Source organism: Rana temporaria, chromosome 4 (genome assembly GCF_905171775.1).
Source record: "Rana temporaria chromosome 4, aRanTem1.1, whole genome shotgun sequence".
Taxonomy (NCBI): Eukaryota; Metazoa; Chordata; class Amphibia; order Anura; family Ranidae; genus Rana; species Rana temporaria.
In genome coordinates, this window is record NC_053492.1 from 199,439,377 (window position 1) to 199,462,518 (window position 23,142).

Consider the following 23,142-nt stretch of genomic DNA (forward strand, 5'->3'; position numbering starts at 1 on the left):
CGCAGGTATGTGGATCTGCCCCCGGATGTCTAAAAATGTGAGAATAGCTGATAGGACCACGTGCTGGCTAAATAGGTAATAGTTTATATTTGCCATACATGCAAACATACTAATACAAGACGGAAAAATATTGCATTATATAGAAGTTGTTGGGTTAGGCTCACTTTACAATCAGTGGCACAGCCGTGGAAGTCTCTGGAATTTTCTTGGCAATTAGGAAGAGAAAAACGGTTTGAGCCAGGAGGATGTTGATAGACACTGTGCATTTTTGTCCTCCAGCTGGAAGAGGAAAACATGTTGGTATTAGAACCTATAATGATGTGTGTGATCAAATAAGCCATCAACACATCTACTTATAGTCATCTTTCTTTCTATACTTCAACTATACTTGCATTATAAATATATTTTCAAAGCTAGTATTTTAAAACAACTGGTTTTGTGGAAAGGGAAAACAGGAGGCTGATTGCACATTTAATTTAGCATAGACATTTCTTTTAATAACCTGCAAAAAAATTATGAATAATACACTAGAGAGGGTCTATGTGGTTATAGAGAGGATGACACAATTAAATCCAGTCCTTAAGTTTCCTTTAAAACCATATTTTGTAAGTAAGAGGGGGCTCTGGAGACCAGAGAACCTCTTACACCAGAGTTCCCCTTTACACCAGAGACCACAGCATTCCCCCTTACATTAGGGTCTGCAGAGTTCCACTTTACATAGAGGGTGCACAGAATTCCCCCTTGCACCTTAAGGGGCAACCCTGTGGACTTAAAAGTAAAGGGGAGCTCTGATGTAAAGTAAGTAAGTCATTTCCCCTATAAGTATGGCCCTGGTTTTCTGTATTCTTTCTCCTTGAAAAAAAAAGATTTAATTTATGTTGCCACTTGAAATACAAAAAATTAGATCTGCTGTCCATTAATTGCAGTACATAAAAAGTAACAAAATATGGAAGGCTCACATACAGGAATGGTAACAATTGCAATCATGTGATTAGATGACAACAGACATCTAATTTTATAGACATAAATGCCCCTGTGTGATATTAGTCTTAAAATTAGTTTTTCCTCCATCTGCACTTGAAGGATCTTTAAGGTACCCTGTCTGGTAAATCACTTTAATAGTATTGTCAAATAATACCTTTGGCAGGTAGGAAATAAACCAGGACACTGACGAATGAGATAAGCACACAGGGAACAATGATGTTGATGATGTAGAAAAGAGGTTTCCGTTGTATGATGAGATAGAAGACAATTGATTGATAGTTGATGTCATCTGGAGTGAGTCGATGATCTATAATTTTTTTGGCTGGCATGTGTTTTATTACCCATTCCCCATTCTCTATGAAAGATAATGAATGTAAGAGCAGGTACAAGAGAAGCAAATTCTGTAACTGATCAAATCTATACATTTAACATTAAAATCTGAATATCTTAACTTTTTCTTTAATATTCAATATGACATCTTAAGCTTAAATACAGTGACGCTTTTAGGTTGTTTTAGTACCTGTAAATGCTTCTGGGTCTATTGTAATCCACTCAATTGTAACCCCTTCTTCTACTGTCAAAAGTAACTCAATCTCATTGGCGTTGTATGTTTGTGACCTGTTTAAACAGTGGACATTGATCAACCAATGTGACTGGTAGCATGAGACAGAATGCAAAAAAATAAATGCTTTCTCTTTAGTGCCAACACATTATGTAGAATTTTGCAAAGTACATAAAATAGCTAAACATCACTCCCTGCATCAAAGGAACATTTAATCTAAAGACCCCAACACAGCTTTAAGCAGGACAAGCAGTGTCCCTAGTAATATCTTAACCTAGGACCCCTTGTGTACCAAGCTAAGAGTGCGACCTACTGTGCCTTGTACATTGACACATATTCCATCTATAACATGCTCAATGAAGCAGGGTCAAGTTACATAAGTCTAAAATGTGCCAGATTAATATGGATTAAGTCAAATGGGGTGCATGCCACCTAATAGACTTATCTCTTTAATTTACAGTTACTGGCCCAGATTCAAAAAGCACTTGCGCGGGAGCAAGTGTGATTTGCGCCGCGCAAGTACTGATTTGCTCCCATGCAAATTTGCGGCTGATTCAGTAAACTAGTTAAGTCTGAAATGCGGCCATTTTCCCGTGCACGCAGCCTGCGCGGGGTGTAAGTTGCGCCTTCATGGAATTCCCTCAGCGAATATGCAAATTAGGTACTGCCGATGATTCAGAAACATGCGCGTGTGATGCGCATCTTGCGCTGGAAGCGCGCAAGCTTTTTTCCCCGGGCAAACTTGCTCCTGCTAAAAGCAGGGGCAAGTTAGCAAAAGATGGCCAAATGTCATCTGCAGGAGCGCGCAACTTCAGCAGCACCTAGACAGACGAGCTGAACAAGCAGAGCACCCACATTTTCGGGACCTCACATCTGTGCACCAACATGCCAGGGGCAGCTATGGTTCTTGATATTCTATTGACTGAGCCGACTCGTAGGAGGATTTACAGAGGGCGCTACAACCTTTTTCATATGAGTGATAATGAGGTGTATCGCATGTTTCGCTTCAGCCCTGAAGTCATCCTTGAGTTGGTAACAATCCTGCAGGATGACATCAGCAGCCCGACCCATCGGGGACAGGCAGTGCAGCCACTGGTGAAGGTAGTGGCAACCCTTAATTTTTTGGCAAGTGGCTCATTTCAGCGCACAGGTGGAATGGTGGCGGGGATGTCCCAATCCAGCATGAGCAGGTGTGTGCACCAAGTGATCCCTGCAATACTCAGACGCATGGGCACACAATTTATCAAACCAACCACGGCTGACCTGCGGCAGAAGGCAATCAGTGATTTTTATGCAATAGCCAGATTTCCACGCACTGTGGGTGCAATAGATTGTACCCATGTGGCACTACGCCCCCCCGGCTCCTCGAGCATATCTACTGCAACAGGAAGCATTGGCATTCGATAAATGTGCAGATGATTGTGGATGCACATGGCCTCATATGGCATGTCCGTGCCAAACACCCAGGGTCAAGCCATGACAGTTTTATTTACCGACACAGCCCCATCCCAACCGAGTTTGACCAGAACATGTATGGAGACAGCTGGCTGATTGGTGAGTGACATGGGTGTCAGGTATGACTGCCCCCCCCCCCCCCATGATGCACACATCACAAGGGGCACATGCACGACTAACAGCCTCCTGTCTTTTCCCTTCCAGGTGACTCTGCATATGCCCTGGGACCTCACATGATGACCCCATTTCGTAACCCTCAAACACCAGGAGAGGAAAGATATAACGAAGCCCATGCACGTACCCGTGCGGTGGTGGAGCGCACATTTGGCATCCTTAAATCTCAATTCAGATGTCTGGATAAATCAAGGGGGACCCTGTTGTATTCACCCAACTTTGTGTGCCAAATCGTCGGGGCATGTAGTATTCTCCACAATTTGGCTCAAAGAATTGGCATGCACATTGAGCTACGCAATGACCTTACCCCCGACCCACACAACCCCCCCCCCAAGAAACACTACCGGATCTTCTGAGGGAAGAGCAATCCGGAATGGTCTTGTGGAACGTCTCTTTGCACATTAAACACACCCTGATCTTGTCACAAGTATAATGAATGTATGCACACCACTGTAGTCCCTAGCACACACCCGACACACCCCACCCCAAATTGGATTAGACCCAACAATACCCCATGGTATTAGGGAGCAGCAACGCCGCGTCAAGGCTCCAATTATGTTGCTGTCCATTCATACACCTTTCACATGGCAGAGGGTGACACCCCTTTTCCAGCAGGAGTGCCACCCCCCCCCCCCCCATTCACACACCAGTCACACTGTAGTATACACTCCTCACCGTGTGTAGGGACTACAAATAAATATAAAAGCTCATATCCTGAGCATATATCAAAAACAAAATAAACTCATATCCTGAGCATATATCAAAAAAATAAATAAATCATATTCTGTGCATAAAATAAATGTAGAAATTATATTATTTTTTTCTTTTTTTCTTTGGGCCAAGGGTGCCCCGGCTCTGGCTCCTCAATCTCCGTGGTGCGGAGGAGGCATGGGGTGGGGATTGAGGGGGGGGAGGAGCATCAACCCCTACTTCCAGACTCCGCGCAGGTGGTGGCTGCATGCCCTCCATGGCGTTGGCCAGGCGGGCGAGGATGGTGTTGGTCTGGGCCAACATCCTCATTTGGCGGGTGGTGGTATCCCGCTGATGACGGCGGGTAACTCTCCCCTCCTCCCGCACTGCAGCGGTGTTGGCCTGCACAGCAGCGGTATTGGCCTCCACCGCAGCTGCCATCCTGCTTAATAAAGCGGGTGTGGTCTCCAGAGCCACCAAGCAGGTGACTATGGCCTTGGAGTTGCCACTTATTTCCCCCAGGCTCTGTGAGACATGTTTGTCCCGGTCTGCATGCAGGGTGAGGGCATGCTGCACAGAGGTGGAGGTGGATGCCATGCTGTCCGCCAGACGACGAACCACTCCCACCATGTCCCCTATATGGCGGGTCTGCAGGGCCTGCTCCTCCAGCAGACCGTCACGGAGGCTGGAGGATATATGCCTCGTTTTGGACAGAGCCTTCCTGGGAGGAGAGGCTTGGGCACGGACAGGGGAGAAGGGGAGGGGTCCACAATGGAGGGGCTTGCCCTGGAGGGGGATGACGTGCTGGGCGGGGGGGGTGGCGGGTTGCTTAGGGATGGTGGTATCCTCCTGGAGGGAGCCAGAGTCCTCCTGGATGAGGAAAAAGGAATCCTCCTCCAAAACCACTTCCTCCTCCATACTTGGCCCCGGTAGGATCTCCTCCTGGACCAGCATAGACAGAATGTCCATGGGGCCTGACTGGACCCCTGGCTCTGGTATGGATGGGCTGGGTGGCCCCGCAGCCGAAGACGGCCCAGCTTCATCATCATCATCACCACCTGTGGATAACACCAAAACGAAATATTTTGCTGGTGCAGCACACTGCTCACATGTTCACTTCTACCCCCTCCCATGATGCACAGCAGATATGAAACAAAAATAATAGTTCCATCTTCACTTCTACCCACAAATATGTTCACTTCTACCCCCTCCCATGATGCACAGCAGATATGAAACAAAAATAATAGTTCCATCTTCACTTCTACCCACAAATATATTCACTTCTACCCCCTCCCATGATGCACAGCAGATATGAAACAAAAATAACTTACCAGTCCCCAAGTTCCCGACAGTGGAGTCGTACCCTTCAAGTCCCTCCACCTGCTCCTGCACAAAAGTTTGGGCAATAAGCTCCTCCTCATGATTTAGCCGGATCTTACATCGCGGTCCACCTCCCGTGCCACCGGTATATTTTCTGATAAGAGCCAGTTTATCCCGGACCCTGCGCCTCATATCGTTCAGTTTTTTTTTAATGTCATCCCAGGAACGCTCTTCATTACCCAGGGCATTGATGTCCAGGGCTATGGCTTCAAAGATAGCCCTCCTTTGGGCAACGGTGGTGTTTGCCCGCTGGGCACCATATAGAACTTCTTTATGTTGCTGGAGTGCAGCAATTAAGATGTCCATCTCCGCAGCCACAAAGTTTGCCTTCCTTTTTTTTGTTCCTTTGGGAGGTGCCATCTCTTCAAAATGGGCTGAATTTCCTTGCTCAGGGGGGGTTGGAAAAAGCAGGATGAAATTCAGCAAAGAACCTGCGCAAGTCTGCTCCTATTTATTTGCTCAGTGCAAGCAGCTGAGCATGATTTGCCCTGAAATTATGCTAGGCGCAGTTTGACGCATGCGCAGACGGCAGCGCTATAACTGCGCATGCGCGCGCCCGGCGCAAACCTCTGCTGAGCCGAAAAATCCTCATTTACATAGGGGCACACCCACTTTGACTTGCACGGCCTTGCGCCCTCAGCTTTGCCTTAAACAGGAGCAAATTAAATGAACAAACGATTCCTGAATCAGGTGGCAATTTGGCAAAATTGCCCCAGCGCAGAGAAATTCAGCTGAGCAGCTCATGTGTAAGTAATGGGCAAATCTACCTGAATCTGGGCCACTATATTTACTGAGCCCTGTGAGCATGGCTGACACTATACTTCCAGCGCTCCAATGCTGGACCTTCTGATCTCAGTTCCAGTAGCTACAAAGTCACATGAAGCCATTCTGCCCACTGTATTATTTATGACCAAGCCAATGGTACCCTCAACATACAGTATTTCATTGTCGTTTTAAAGAGGGGAGAATTATGTGCACAATAGCTATGGTCTGGAAAAAGCCGACTGCTTCATTTGCACAGGTGAAGAGCACCCTGCTGACCCTTATGAGCCATGAAAAGATGACAAGTATCCTCCATGACTCTCATGCTAAATTCCTCAAAGTGTGGGCCCCGTAATGATCTTACGCTGTTCCAACCTTGCACCCGACCAGCATAGGCCTCTCTAATTAACCTTCTTAAACCCCCAGCCTGAAAGGGAACTTGCTTCCCCTACCATTTTTTTGCTCCTCCCCTATGCTTTTCCTTCTTCTACTATCCTCTCTCTGTTCCCTTGGCCCACTGACTGTCACTCTGTTCCTCCTTCCCTCTTCTTGCTCCCTGCCTTAATTAATACATTTTTAGATATAATTTATTTTCTCCCCTTTTCATTGTGTTCAGTTTGGTTTTGTGTACCCCATTTTAACTGACAATCTGCTCCCATTACCCACCTTAGCCCCTGAGTACTAAGGCTCAGGCACTCTGTGTTGACCCCTGGGTCAGAGGGTCATTGTTTGGTATAGTCTACACCTTATGGCACATTTTCTTCTGTGTTTTTGCATGAAATTCTGCACTGTGCCTAATGTTCATATCCCCTGTGTAAGAATTTGCATCCGTTCTCTCTATATTTCAATAAAAAAATTGTACCAGAAAAAAGAAGGAAAAAAAAACACAGTCTTGTGCCCTGATCTGAACCTTGATCCTGAACCTGACTCTGATCCTGACTCTGATCCTAAACCTATTTGTACCTGTTCCTGTCAGTCCTGTATCCATGGATCCCTGCTCTGTTGTCTGATCCCTTCCACCCTCTCCCTGTCTGTTGCTCCTTGTCCCCCATCTGCTAATCTCCTGTTATGACCCTGGCTTGGCTGAGACTACGATTCCGGTATTCCCTTTTGGCTATATATATATATATACACCCGTCTGATTATTGTTATTTTGGGGTCTTGTCTAATATTGGTTTGTTGTGCACTGTGTGATATTGGAGGTGGTTGTGTTTACATATTATTCACGTTTCTTAATAAACTCTTACTTTTTTTCACCTATATACCTCTGGTTCACTTTGTGCAGTACACACAGTTTTGATCACATCTGACTCACAACAGCAGCCGTATTTTGCCCACAGCATAATGATGTGCTTATTCTGCCTACCCCAACCCTCAAATTTGAAAGTGGCAGATATTTTGACCCAAATATTCACAGCTCTTTCCATCACACAAAGAAACATTGCAACATATACCAGTTTTCCATGGACACCTATTTACTGCTGGGGCTGATTTGTAAAAACTACACCACACCAAACCTTTATTCCTGGTTGCATTTGTCAAAATGTATCCAGCCCATCCTGCCCTTATCCAGCTAATCCTGCCACCTACACATTCCTACTGGCCAGTATGGCAGCCCATCATAGTGATGGGGCAATAGAAATGTGTGGGTTGTATGATGACTTGATTTTGGCTCCATTATTCATATTTTAAGCCCAATGTGTAGAAGCTTCCAAATAGTTGTCCCTAGCTAAGGCCTGTGCAGCCTCAATGCTAGAAATAGCTGAATGTTTTGAAGCCTCTTGTGTAGACAGAAGTTAATAGGAAGCCTGGAATTTGAATTAGAAATTTGCAATCAAAAGCTTTCCAATCATCATTCAAATTAACCATATCATTGCCATCACGTGATATGCAAAGTTTGTGCTCTTTCAGATCTATTGTATTTCAGATCATGACTTCTAGGTGTTCGCAACATGGCACCGGTATCTTTCAACACACAGTTGTCAGCACACTCTGCCTCACCCACAAATGTATACAGGGGAACGCTCCCCAATACTTAAGCGAGAAAATAAAACCCTACGTCACCAAGCGCGTGCTCCGATCAACCAACCAAAACCTTCTCCAAATTCCTAAATCCCGCTACAAATCGAAGGGAGAACGCAGATTTTCGGTCCAAGGACCTCGGCTCTGGAATGCTCTACCCACTACCATCCGCCTGGAGGAAAACCATCGGGCCTTTAGGAAAAAACTAAAGACCCACCTCTTCTGAAGGACCGGTACGACTCTGGATGTCAAGCGCCTTGAGGCGATTAAGTTCGCATTTGCTGCACTATATAAGTCACTCACTCACTCAGCAAAAAATTCAGCCTTATGAAATCTGAAGAACTGTCCACAAACACTTGTTTTAAAGCATTACTGTAGGTAAAATGTAAAATTACATAATCATTTCCATATTGTGTTTTAATTATTTATAGCCTACTCCAATTAATCTGAATAATCTTGAAGTTCGTAAACTTGCTTTGTGAAGATCCCCACACATTAATTTCCTTGAAATCTGTGACACGTAGTCACTATGAACATTAGTGTATATAAATTACTGCACTACCAAAAAATGGATAGCTGCTAACACTACATTGTGAATGAATGTGAATAAAAAATTGTAGCGTTGAGAGAATTGTGCATGTACCCAAAGTGCAAACACAATAGGCAACAATGATAAGTGAATAAACACTAAGGGCTAGATTCATAAAGACTTACGATGGTGTATCAGTAGATACGCCGTCGTAAGTCCGAATCCGCGCCGTCGTATCTTTAAGCGGTATGCTTAATTTGAGATACGCTTAAATAATGCTAAGATACGACCGGCGTAAGTCTCCTACGCAGTCTTATCTTAGTTGCATATTTACGCTGGCCGCTAGGGGCGTGTGCGTCGATTTACGCTGAGCATATGTAAATGACGTAGATACGCCTATTCACGAACGTACGCTCGCCCGTCGCATGTAAGATACGCCGTTTACGTAAGGTGTTTTCAAGCGTAAAGATAAACCACCAAAAATATGGCGCAACCAATGTTAAGTATGGACGTCGGACAGCCGTCGAATTTCACGTCGTTTACGTCGTTTGCGTAAGCCGATTCAGAATGGGGCTGGGCGTAGGTTACGTTCACGTCGAAAGCAAGGAGTATTTGCGACGTGTTACTGTGCATGCGCATGCGCCGTACGATCGGCGCTTCATTTACATGTATGGTAATAAATCTTGAATTCATTACCATACAACATGCCCCCTACCTGCTTATTTTGAATTAAGCGGGGTTACACCGGGCCATTTGCGCTACGCCAACGTAACTTAGGAGGCAAGTGCTTTGTGAATACAGTACTTGCCTCACTATCTTACGTCGGCGTAGTGCAAATGGGATGCGCTACGCCGGCAGAAAGATACACCGCCGTACGTGAATCTAGCCGTAACTGTATAGATGTGCAAGTAATGACTTCTAAAAATACTCAAATAGGTGCATATAAATAATACATCAACACACTAAATGCATGTGAAATTTTAAGGTGCATGAGTGCTAAAAATTCTGTACATTCACTGATAGCCACAATGGACTGGGTGATCCAAAACAAAATGATGGAAAAGAACAAGTCCACAAACATCTTTTTTGGGAAGGACTCAGGACACACTGTAAAAAAGTGTGAGGGAGTAAAGATAGTCTATACAAATGAGGATTATATTGGACGACCGTCTGTAGAAGAAACACCCGGGATTGTGCATCCACCACCCAAGGTAAGGGGTAGGTACTGGGGAGGAGCCGAGTGACGCGATCGACGGGAGATCCGTCCACCTGAGGAGATCGCTGAAGCACTGAGCAGCGTTCTTTGACTTTACAGCTGAGCCTTATACTATCGAGGTTTCCGTGAGTGCAATCGCTGTATTGCAATTTCTCCCTTCATTTGATCAAACGTTATTTGCACCATATCTGTTTTCCTTCCTTTTATATGAGCTGCATTGCCCTGAAGGAATAGGCTATCTAGGGGGTGAAGTCTGAACACACTGAATGCTCCATGAACATAGGACTGTGTTTGCCTTCCCTCCTGACAGTATTATTTATATGCACCCATTTGAGTATTTCATTACTTGCACATCTATACATTTAGTGTTTATTCACTTATCATTGTTACCTATTTAGTTTGCATTTTGGGTACATGCACAATTTTTTATTCACTATGCCCTGTGAGTAGGCGCTGCTGTCTCGCACACTTCACAGAGCCTGCTTCTAAATTACAGAGGTGCTGAGAAGAATAGTTTCAGGAGGTGAGGTCAGTACAGGAATAAAAACTTGCCGGCAGCAAGGTACCATGGGATATGTAGTCCTTGGAAATTGAAAGTAAACAGCAGAGGAGAAGCTGCAAAGCATGCAGGGAATCCAGGAAAATTTGGAAAGTTACATTCACAACATGAAAGGCAGTTATTCAAGTAAGCGTATATTGGATTTTCAAATATAACTATTGTTTGTATTGTTATCACAATTCTGATGTTGTTAAGTGAAAGTGAATGCTGTCACTATAGATTTTCTTTACTTATTGTCTGCTTGGTGTATCACTATATATATATACATAATAGTAAATACAGTTTAAGTACTACAATACATTATTCCACATGTAGACCATTCTAGACTTACTGAAAAACCATGGAGCAGTTCTGCCAGTCAAAGGGGAAATATGTGACCACCACAGGGCAACTACTTTCATAGATGGCGGGAGGTAGCCAGTAGATGGAGCCATCAAACGATACTAAAGTGTTAGTATAGTGGGCAATGTTAAAGGTGCCATCCAAACTGCAGAATGAAGAAAAAACATTTGTTCTTGTTACTTTTTATCAACCCTCAACAACAGTTATGGAAAACTACACATGAAAAATGTCTTTACAGAAGGAGCTTTAGTGAATTGACGATAATGTCTGAAATACAGCTCTATTTTGTATAAATTCTAAGTTGGAGACATATTTAAAAAAACATTGAATGTGACATTCGTCAAACATACACTGGTGGCGAATCATTCCCTGTATATTATACACATTGTGCTTTGGTTGCTCATTTGCTCGTACAGTATGTGGACTGTACCCAGTCTTTCAAAGGCCAGAAACAGATATTGTTTCTGAAGAAGACAGAGCAGAACCTAGTGATATTACAAGTCATGGCTTATTTCAACAAATTGGCATTCCATCTAAAAGCCCATAATTATGGAGGCAGATGTAGAGATAAAAAAAAAAACATTGGGACCCATGGACATCTAGTGATCTGAGAGTCATTAAAAAAAATCCCTATTCCTCAGCAAAACCCTTAGGACTTTGCCCAACACTTAATAGTCGTCTGTCCCTGTTATCTCAGTTGGAACAGACATACTTGCTACAATTTCTGTAGTCTTGCATTCCCTGTATAAAATCCCATTAACTAGGATTCACCTGTAGTGAATGTTTGGTAAATGTCACATTCGTTGCTTGAATTGTAGAGACTAGAGAGTCTGTTGAAACCATGTTGAGAATTTGGTGTTATTACATGGAGTTGGACATACTGGGCCGGATTCAGAAAGAGATACGACGGCGTATCTCCTGATACGCCGTCGTATCTCTGAGTCCGGCCGGTCGTATCTTACGCATAGATATCCCTAAGATCCGACAGGTGTAAGTGTCTTACGCTGTCGAGTCTTAGGCTGCAATTCCCCGCTGGCCGCTAGGTGGCGCTTCCGTTTGTTTACGCAAGGAATATGCAAATTAGTATTTACGTCGATTCAGAAACGAACGACCGCCCGGTGCTTTTTTTTTTACGTCGTTTGCGTTCGGCTTTTTCCGGCGTATAGTTACCCCTGCTATATGAGGCGTAGCTAATGTTAAGTATGGCCGTCATTCCCGCGCCGAGTTTTGAATTTTTTACGTTGTTTGCGTAAGTCGTTCGCGAATACGGCTGGACGTAATTTACGTTCACGTCGAAAGCATGACGATTTCCCAACGTCATTTGGAGCATGCGCACTGGGATTCAGTCGTGGCCGGCGCATGCGCAGTTCGTTCGGCGCGGGGACGCGCTTCATTTAAATGATACACGCCCCCTACCCACCGAATTTGAATTCCGCCGGGTGATTTACGCTACGCCGCCGCAACTTTACAGGCAAGTGCTTTGTGAATAAAGCACTTGCCTGAAAAACTTGCGGCGGCGTAATGTAAATGAGATACGTTACGCAAGCAGAAAGATCCGCTGATCTTTCTGAATCTGGCCCACTGTATTTCCTCAAATGAAATAGAGGTCTGCTTTTTGTGCTTTAATGATTGCTTCAGGTAACCTAAAGTCTTCTGGTACAAGTTAATTTATATATTTTTGTTGGGTACAACCAGCCTGCTGGATTTTACATAAAATTCATGGCTAGCAGTTGGTATAACCAGTAGCAGATTGCTTCCATCGCAACCTGGGCAGAGAGTACAATGGCTTGGCGGGAAAAATTCCCCTGTCAACACTCTCTGTGGTTGCAGGAAAGCAATTTGCTCAATGTATGGCCTACCTAAGTTTAACCAAATAGCTTTAGAATCTTGGTTTATTTTCATCTTAAATATTACTTACTTATTTTCTAGACCAACATCTGGGAGCCACACCTCAGTGGATGGTATACGTGTAATTTTAATGCCACTGTACTTCTCAGGGTCCCAACTGAGACGATAATCTGACCATTGCTAAAGGAACAAGACAAAAAAAAAAGGAAGGTTACCAATATTTAGATTTACAGCATGTGAAACAAGATCACAATGTTGTAAAGTAATTTAAAATCACTTTTTAATTTCAAAATTCATACTGTTGTTTCTTGAAAAAATATGCAATGGAAAATTTGTGGTTTTGACAAACTCTAGTTACATTTCCTGCTCCATAGGAAAGCCTTAATACTGCTTGGTGGCCATACAAAGTATAATAATTAACATTAACCACTTCCTTACTGGGCACTTAAACCCCTTCCTGACCAGAGGACTTTTTGCGATTCGGCACTGCGTCGCTTTAACTGACAATTGCGCGGTCGTGCGACGTGGCTCGAAAACAAAATTAACGTCCTTTTTTCCCCACAAATAGAGCTTTCTTTTGGTGGTATTTGATCACCTCTGCGGTTTTTATTTTTTGCGCTATAAACAAAAATAGAGCGACAATTTTGAAAAAAAAAAAAATATTTTTACTTGTTGCTATAATAAATAGCTAAATTTTTTTTTTTTACGTTTTTTTTTATCCTCAGTCTAGGCCGATACGTATTCTACATATTTTTAGTAAAAAAAAAAAAAAAAAATCGCAATAAGCGACTGGTTTGCGCAAAAGTTATAGCGCCTACAAAATAAGGGACAGAATTATTATTATTATTTTTTTTTTTTTACTAGAAATGGCGGCGATCTGCGATTTTTATTGGGACTGCGACGTTATGGCGGACACATCGGACACTTTTGACACGTTTTTGGCGCCATTCACATTTATACTGCAATCAGTGCTATAAATATGCACTAATTACTGTATAAATTTTTTTTTTACTAGAAATGGCGGCGATCTGCGATTTTTATTGGGACTGCAACGTTATGGCGGACACATCGGACACTTTTGACACATTTTTGGCGCCATTCACATTTATACTGCAATCAGTGCTATAAATATGCACTAATTACTGTATAAAATTTTTTTTTTACTAGAAATGCCGGCGATCTGCGATTTTTATTGGGACTGCGACGTTATGGCGGACACATCGGACACTTTTGACACATTTTTGGCGCCATTCACATTTATACTGCAATCAGTGCTATAAATATGCACTAATTACTGTATAAATGTGACTGGCAGGGAAGGGGTTAACACTAGGGGGTGAGGAAGGGGTTAAATGTGTATCCTAATTAGTGTTCTAACTGTGGGGGAGGGGGGGTGACTGGGGGGGTGACCGATCTGTGTCCCTATGTACAAGAGACACAGATCCGTCTCCTCTCTCCCCTGACAGCACCGCTGTCTGCGAGAGCCGGGAATGAGAGATGATCTCATATGTAAACATATGAGATCATCTCTCATTGGCCGCACAGATCGCCTAGGAAACGGCCGCTCCGATTGGCCGTTCACGGCGATCTGTGACTGGCTGTGTCCAAGGGACACGGCCAGCACAGCAGTTCCCCGCTGCGCGCTCGGGAGCGCGCGCGGGGAACGCGAAAAGGGGCGGCCGTAAAAACACGGCCTCCCAGAGAAGTAGAGCCACCCGGCGGCCGTATATAGTCGTACGGCCGTCGGGAAGTGGTTAAAGCGGGGTTCCGGGCATAAATGTTTTTTTTTGCAATCTCAATTACATTATTATGAATATTCATTAAAACATATTAATAAAGCACAATCGGTACATAAACAGTTGCAGAAACTTCCCTGATATCATCTCAGGGATCTTGTGGCCGTTTCCATCATAGCTGTGGGCATTATGAAGCCCAGTTCATGTTTCTTCCTGGATTTTCCGAGAGGTGCATGCTGGGTAACCAATTTTCAGGCACAGTAATGCACAGAGACTCCTGGGAAATGAGTGTCATCATTTCTCAGGAGGCAATGGGGTCTTAGGACAGGAAGTTCTACCACCACGGACTAGGAACTAGGCAGATTATGAAATCTGCCTAGTAACAGCCATATAGATGTCAGTAAAAACATGTTTTTATTACATTAAAGGCAAGCTGTTCATAAAAAGTTTGTTTTTAGGGTGGAACTCCGCTTTAAACTGTTTAACTTTACATATACAGTATGTGCCTCCCCTTCCCACAGCTAATGCTTGTTTTTTTAGGCACTCTCTAATAGAGAGGCATACTTACCCTATCCCACAGTTACATACCATATTTTCCAGCGTATAAGACGACTTTTTACAGCGGAATTTCACAGCCAAAATCCGGGGGTCGTCTTATATGCCGGGTATAGCAGCTGCTCAATCGATATCAGCTGCCGGGTGCTCTGTACGGCTGCATGTATTCTGTATATGCGCCACTTAGCCAATCCCGATGCACTGTGTGATGACAGAGCATGCTAAGCCTGCTCGGATTGGAGTAACGACCTCTGCCAATCCGAGTAGGCTACATTTATGTAGCCTGCTCGGATTGGCAGAGGTTGTTATCCAATCCGAGCAGGCTTAGCATGCTCTGTCATCACACAGTGCATCGGGATTGGCTGAGCGCTCATATACAGAATACATGCAGCCGTACAGAGCACCCGGCAGCTGATATCGATCAAGCATAGTGATTGGCTGAGCGCGGCACTGAGCGCAACGCGCATTTTAAAAACTACATAGAGCTGTACAGTGCACCCGGCGGGCTTCTTCATTACTTCCACACAAGAGGGTCGTCTAATACGGTGAGTAGACTACAAAACCACCTTTTTTAGCAGCATGTTAGGGGGTCGTCTTATACGCCGGCAAATACGGTAGTCTTCCTTATTGTTGGTTCCAGTTGCAAACACTGGTCTCCGAATCTACCCTTTCTGTCTCTGATCTAATCACCACCCTCTATCTGACATCATCACACAGGATGCAGAACCAATGGCAACTTCACATCCTATGGAGTGCCCATCCACATTCTGGAGCTGTAGAGTGACAGAATGAACTGGAGCTGCTGTAGGGCTGTGAAGGTATTTCTCTGCATTGGATTATTTCCTAATGCAAATTATTTTATTATTACAAAAATAACATGGAATAATCTAAATAATTTTTAAGACACTGCTATGTATTTATTTTAGTTAATTGTAATATTAATGTCTAAGTCTAAATAAAAAAAACAATATCCAACATTAAATTACAATAAAAGAGTACGCATTTTTTATTTAACAATAACATTTACTTTATGATGTGATATAGATACTGTATGATTGTGGAAATGTGTGCTCAAATGCAGTGGAGATGACCCAGTGAGCAAGCTTACAACCTTAATTGATTAGGCCCAAATGGCTTTAATATGTTATATGAACAAAGATGGGTTCTATTGGAATATTGTAACAACTCTTATTTTATGTACATACCATTTCAACCCAAACATTGGTAGTCAAAGCTTCTTTTTTTTCATTCTGAAATTGACAATAAAGTAACATTATCTCTCTGCAAGTTACAAAGCAAATGATTAAAACAAGTTTATAAACAGGTTTTAATATGAAACGTATTGGTCAAATATACAGTACCTAGCTGTATAAAGTATCTTTAATTAAAATATTCAGCTGTCAGATAAACAAGGGTGATTTATTAACTCTGGCGAGAATAGAAGTGGAACTACTTACAGAAACATACGAAGATATAAGATTATTTTCCTTAGTATAGGTTAACCACTTGTCATCCAGAGTATGTATACATACTGTATGTCGTGGACAGCAAGTGGTTATACCATGATCTTAGGATCCGGTACCTTTTTTAAAGCCGGGACATAATTATTGATTAAACCTGAATGGCTATCATCGGCCCAGTTTTCCTTTCGTTAGGTTTTTTAGCAGAACCATTGTATTTATGAATATTTGTAATTACTTCTGCTTATACAGTATATACAATTTCACAGTGCTTTACATATATATTGTACATTCATTGATGGCCTTCTTCTGAAAATGCTTAATGCCTGGTTACCACTACTTTCAGTACTTTCTGATGTGTTGACCACACATAAGTCAGCATAAAGCCACAGCTCCTAATTTGCATTTATTGTCCTTATCAGTTATGCCTCGTACACACGATTGGAATTTCCGATGGAAAAAGTCAGACAGACTTTTTTCATCGGAAATTCCGACCATGTGTATGCCCATCTGAGTTTTTCCATTGGATATTCCGAGAAATTCCATCAGTGTTTACATAGAGAACTTGTTCTCTTTTCCTCCGATGGAATTCCCTCGCAATTCCGATGTGAGTTTGGTCAGGCTAAAGCCTGATCGTGTGTACAGGGCATAACTAAGAAAGTACTAATCTCTTTTCGCTAGCAGAACATAGCAACAAGTGTGCTTTCATATTCCTATCCACGCAGTGGTTCTTCTCTAAAGCTTATTGCCCTTTCCTTTGATCTTGGGATGCTGCTAAGGAGCAATTTAACTGCTAAGAACAGTAAAATCATCTTACATTTAAGTTATTTTGCATACCATTAAACGTATCCACTAGCTTTTTTTAAAGCCTCAGTTGGGTTTCAAAGCAAACATGTTGCTTTCTGCTGCATTGGCAAAGCAGAGATTTGCCATATTGCAATTTGGAAATGATAGAGAATGACCCCTTAAATATTTTGTTTCTAATTGCAATATAGCAAATCTCTGAGTTACTGTGAAAAGGAAGCCGAGAAATTTATACTCCCTAGGAGTGTCCAGGAACCAAGGGAGTTTTTGAACATTGAGGTAAAGTGACCCGTACCTGCATCTGAGCATGGTAAGTAAATGGTCACTCTGCTTTAGTGCCACAATTGACAGTTAGGAAATGATAGAGAATGACCCCTTAAATATTTTGTTTCTAAGTGTCAATTGTGGCACTAAAGCAGAGTGACCATTTACTTACCATGCTCAGATGCAGGTACGGGCCACTTTACCTCAATGTTCAAAAACTCCCTTGGTTCCTGGACACTCCTAGGGAGTATAAATTCCTCAGCTTCCTTTTCACAGTAACTCAGAGAGACAATAACCGATGAGGTATATGTAGCTGGAAAGTGATCTGCAGCCAGTTGAGAGGCCCGCTGCTGTCAGAACTGGCATGTGGGGAGACAGGCAGGCACTTAATAGCATGCAGCTTCTCTTGAAGATCAAGCTACTAATTACTACCAGAGTACTGCAGTTCTTCTGGGGTAGCCCTTTGTCCTTGTCCTGCTAAGTAAAATGCACGTTATAATTTCTCTTTCTCTTATTATTTGGTCGATTACCTATTCTGTTAAATAGAAATGGGACATCTATCAAACTGAGACATCTATCAAACTGAGACTTCTTCCATACAGTTCCACCTATGCAGCTGAATGTAATGCAAGGTTAAAGCTCATTAACATAATAGTAGGACGTATGCCTGAAATATACACAAAAGTAAAACATACCAAAGTGATGAGGTTGGTAAGTGTCAATTTTATACTGACACTTATAATATCGCCATCTTTTTTTGCTGGGCGTAAGTTTCTATTGTAGTTGTTCATCAAATTTTTCTGGAGCCTTTCTTCTTCATTGTTAGCCAAGACAACTGAAAGGAGAACCATAGATAGTATTAGTATATTTGAACAGGTCCTAACTGATATGTTGCTATAGTAAAGAGCAAAGCATAGTCTTCCAGAGGTGCAGGGACTACATGTACTGGCATAATTCCCAAATTCCCAAGCTGGATTTACTGTGCACACCAAAGTATGCATTTCTTAAACTTATGCCGCATACACACCATGGGCCATATTCTCATAGAAGTTACGATGGAGTATCTCAGGATACTCCATCGTAACTCCCTTTTTTGGCCCGTGTATCTATGCGACTGATTCTTAGAATAATTTTCGCATAGATACACTTAAGATCCGCCATCTGTAAGTCACTTACACTGGCGGATCTTAAATGTAATGACGCCGGCCGCCGCTAGATGGCATTTACGTGAAGGACTCATTTGCGTATGCAAATGATCCTTCTACGCCGATTCCCGAACGAGTTCGCGTCGCGTAACCGTCGCTAACGTCGTTTGCGTAAGCGGAAACTTACTCCTGCTATATGAGGAGTAAATTTCCGCAAGTGCATGCGCAGTTCATTAGAATCGGGGGCGCGCTTAATTTGAATACAAGCCGCCCCCTTGGAGATCCGCCAGGCTACGCCGGGGCATTTACACTCCGCCGTCCCAACTTATGGAGCAAGTGTTTGGGGAATACAACACTTGCTCCTGTAAGTTGGGACAGCGGAGTGTAAGTGCCTTAAGCGCAGCCCGCAGATTTTTAGAGAGAATATGGGCCCATCACTTTATGTGATGAAAAAATGACCGTGTGTGGGGGAAAACGTAGTTTTATGTCTTGTGAAAAACAACAAAAAAAAATTAAAGCATGCTTCAATTTTATGTGTCGTTTTTCAAAACGTCGTTTTTTACTTCTTACTTCACAGAAATTGACCGTGTGTAGCAAAAAACAACGTTTAAAACAACGTTTTTACACCCACGCATGCCCAGAAGCTAGTTATGAAGCGAGCTTCAATGGAAAAACGTGGTGAACGTAACCTCGCTTTGCTAGAGCATTGTGAAAAAACGATGGTGTGTAGGCAACTTCGTCTTTGAAAATTGAAGTTTCAAAAACGTCGTTTTTTACTTCACAGAAAATTTCGTTTTTTTTCATCACATAAAGTGACTATTGAAGCCTATCTCTACTGTGCAGCAGTTTAATAAGCTGCGATGAGGAGTGGAAATTATGTTTTCTGCTTCTCATCGCAGCTCAGTGAGAAGCTGCTACTGATTACTGTACAAACGGACAGTTTATTAATGTGCGATAGAAGCACCTTACTGGCCATTTGTACGATTTATCTCCTTGTCAAATGTTTTTATTGAGATTTCAATAGGGGAACATAAGTTGGGGGAGGAGAAAATAAAAAAGGAAATGTACTGAAATACATAAGTGTGTGTATATATATATATATATATATATATATCTGGGTTACATTTGCAGTACCTAGTACAACACATTTAATCAATACATATGCAGTTAACTGTTCCCTATAATTAATAAATACACACAGAAAATTAAGTGAGTATATAAACTAAGTAGAAAAAAATAGAAGATGTATCGATCCAACTATTTGTCAAGGAATTATTATAATGTAATAGGACATGAAACCATAATAGAGTTATGAGTGAGTAACCCTAGAGAAAAAATATGTTAAATCGCTTCAAGATTATCCTATCGGTAAACAAAAAAAAGAGAAAAAAAAATTATAAGATAAATAAAAAAAATGTAGATAATAAAAATTAATAAAGGGTACAGGAGAGGAGAAAGTCAAGAATATGAGAAAAATAATAAGCACCCGGGATGGTGGTCTGACTCCTGGCATACATATACAAGTACGATTTATCTCATTCCTCAATGTCCCCTATTGCTCTATAAATACACTTGGAAACAAGTGTCACAGGAATATCTTAATCAAAATAAAAACAATTATTTTATGAGTGGTCCCTCTCACATGGGTCCTTTTTATTAACTTTAATTACATTTTTTAACTCTTACTTTATCGTCTTTTATATTTTACATTTCATTTAGGAGTCTCGTGAGATCACTGGTTCCAATCTCACTTATATAACACATCACAGCCATTCATTGAAAATTTCATTTCCTTCTCTTCTTGGTCAGAGAAGAGAATTCCAAATTTTAATAAACTGTCTCTCTTCTGAGAGCTTTATATGCAGTGAAGGGTCTTGATGTGTAAAAGCAGGAAACATCACAGGTTATTAAATGTACACCTAAATCCTCCCATGCTCGTCTCCAGGATTTCTCCAGAGTCTCTCCCATCCTCTGGAACTTGTTACCTCAACCTGTCCGGCTATCCCCAACTCTGGCTACCTTCAGGCAATCCCTGAAAACTCATCTCTTCAGGGAAGCCTATTACGTCTCCAACTAATCTTTTACCACTTCCATCAGCTCATTCCCCACAGTTACAACCTTTTGTACCACCTGCTCCACCCTACTAGATTGTAAACTCTTCTGAGCAGGTCGACACACGGTCGTTCCAAACTGATGAGAATGGTCCGACGGACCGTTTTCATTGGTTCACTGCTGAAGTGGCCTGACGGCCTGATATGCGTACGCACCATCGTTCCAAAAACCGATCGGGTCAGAACGCGGTGACGTCAAACACACGATGTGCTGAATAAAATGAAGTTCAATGCTTCCAAGCATGTGTCGACTTAATTCTGAGCATGCGCGGGTTTTGAACCGATGCTTTTCTGTACTAACCATCCGTTTGGACCGATCGGGCAGCGGTCCATCGGTTCGGTTTTGAAGCATGTTTTACCATTTTGGACCGAAGGAAAACAGACCGATGGGCTATACACACGGTCGGTTTGGACCGATGAAACTGAACCTCGGTCCATTCTCATCGGTTTTGTCCGACCGTGTGTACGGGGCCTAAATCCTCTTGTATTTTATTGTATTATAACTGTATTATCTCCCTTTTATATTCTAAAGCGCTGCACAAACTGTTGGCGCTGTATAATAATAATAACTGATCTGGTGTGACCTGCTGACTAGGCATGTAATAACTTGTAATGTCCTAAAAACCTACATAAATATGCTCCTCCTATGATAAATACAAATTACATTTATGTTTTTATACACAAAACAAAAAAATTGAATTTGAATGCATATCAATATTTAGCAACGTCTTCACAATGATAAGACTTTACCATAAAACACAAGGAATATTTATGTAGGATTGTACAAATGCCACGTGCGCATGCTGCAATTTATGAAGAATTCTACCTGTTCATGCATGTAAATTAAGAATTCATATATTCTTTAAACACAGTAAAAGTAATTAACAACCAAGTTGTCAGTGAAATCATGTTTATTGTAATTGGTTTTACTATAAAAATATGAATGGAATAATTAAAATCAGGCTTTGTGTTCTTGAAATATACAATGACTTCCCTAAGCTTGTAAATGTCTGGATAATAATGCAGCAAATGTCGTGCTTGTAGTGAAAGTTATAATAGAAAGTTATGTTATATTATATTGGTTATTAGTCTTAGAAAATTTTGTTACATGATTAGAGAATCAGGTTGTTCAGCGATATGGCATACCAGATTACCCCACATACAATGGATATGTAAACTTTGTGCAGTTTTGCTATTATATACACTTGCTCTTTGTATCATTGATGAATCTCCATTGTCTTGTGAATTGAATATTCTTTCACTAAAAAGCTCAATAATACCAGATTAAACATAAAGAATCAGGAATGTGAAAAGTGCAATAGCAATATCCAGCATTTAATCTTTCTTTTTAACCTGACTGCTCTAAACTTATGAGGAGTGAACATGTTTAGCTGCACTTTAAAACTATAATTGTTTCTTGTTATAACATTTTAATCTAGCAGACATATTGTATTTGATGCTTCACCTTTGATCTGCAATCACAAACATGCACGTAAATAAGTAAGACATAAAAGCACTGCAGGTACAATTCAGGTAAGGTTCCTACCTGTGAAGTACAGAAAGAGGAGCAGCAACATGTTGTCCATGCTTCTAACTCATGCCTTATGTGTTGAGTGGATTAAACCTCCGTACAATGTCTGGAATGGTTATTTTAGGGACTGACCAGGCCACTGGGACCCTATCACCAGCTGTCCTAGGAATAGTCAGCTGTTGATACCAAAGATGACAAAGGGAAATAACAATGTCCTGCATTACTGGACAATTGGACCAGAAAGTAACTAAGAGCTTGTGCTGACAGCAGAGGGCTGCATTGTATTACAAGAAATGGACACAGCACTCAATACTGTATTTTGGGCTATGCAACTGAATAACCAATAAATACATAACTATATATAAAAAAAACATATATAACTAAAAAAATAAATGAAAGAAATAAGCTTTTTTTTTTTTTGTCAAATTAGTTTATTGGGTTTAAAGTAAAGAGAAAACAGTAGATACAATTGACAATAAAATATTACAGAAAAATAAAAATGGTATCATGTAATAAGAGAGTATTTGAAACATAGAAAAATCCAATAAATATTTGTAGATCCTATGAGGAATATTAAAGGAATCATTAAAGCAGGTTATAGTCAAACCAATCATGTTAGTCTATTGCATTTAAACTCATATAAAATATTATAGAATATTGTGATATAAATGGAACCGGATATAATTATGATATGAACTATAGCTATGGAGCAATTGTAATTTTAGCAATGAATCGGTTCAAAAACTGGCCGAAATAGGGGGGAGAAGAATCTTATTCATGTTAAATATTAAAACAATAGGAGCAAAATTAGATATCGTATTTACATATTCACATTTACCATTTTATATAATGAGGTAGCTTGAGCTATATATTTGAAGAAGTGAGAGATAAAAAGAAAGAAAAAATAAGCTTTTAACTATATAAATTGTCAAAATAGTTGGAGAATTTGTGTAAAAAAATATGTACAGACTAACCAGTTAAAATGTTATTACAATGAATCTAAGTTTTAATTA

The 23,142-nt window shown here is 41.5% G+C and overlaps 1 protein-coding gene across 1 annotated transcript in view; it reads right to left on the reverse strand.

Moving 5' to 3' along the window:
- Nucleotides 1-22,414, reverse strand: part of CHRNG (cholinergic receptor nicotinic gamma subunit) — a 37,939-nt gene extending 15,525 nt beyond the window's left edge. The window contains exons 1-8 of the mRNA XM_040349679.1: nucleotides 22,145-22,414; nucleotides 18,038-18,177; nucleotides 16,020-16,064; nucleotides 12,594-12,703; nucleotides 10,665-10,820; nucleotides 1,505-1,602; nucleotides 1,139-1,339; nucleotides 165-279 (exon numbers count right to left, since the gene is read on the reverse strand). Coding sequence (XP_040205613.1) covers nucleotides 165-279; nucleotides 1,139-1,339; nucleotides 1,505-1,602; nucleotides 10,665-10,820; nucleotides 12,594-12,703; nucleotides 16,020-16,064; nucleotides 18,038-18,177; nucleotides 22,145-22,184 — 905 coding nt within the window. The 5' untranslated portion in view covers nucleotides 22,185-22,414. The remainder of the gene's footprint in view (nucleotides 1-164; nucleotides 280-1,138; nucleotides 1,340-1,504; nucleotides 1,603-10,664; nucleotides 10,821-12,593; nucleotides 12,704-16,019; nucleotides 16,065-18,037; nucleotides 18,178-22,144) is intronic.
- Between the last annotated feature and the right edge of the window lie 728 nt (nucleotides 22,415-23,142).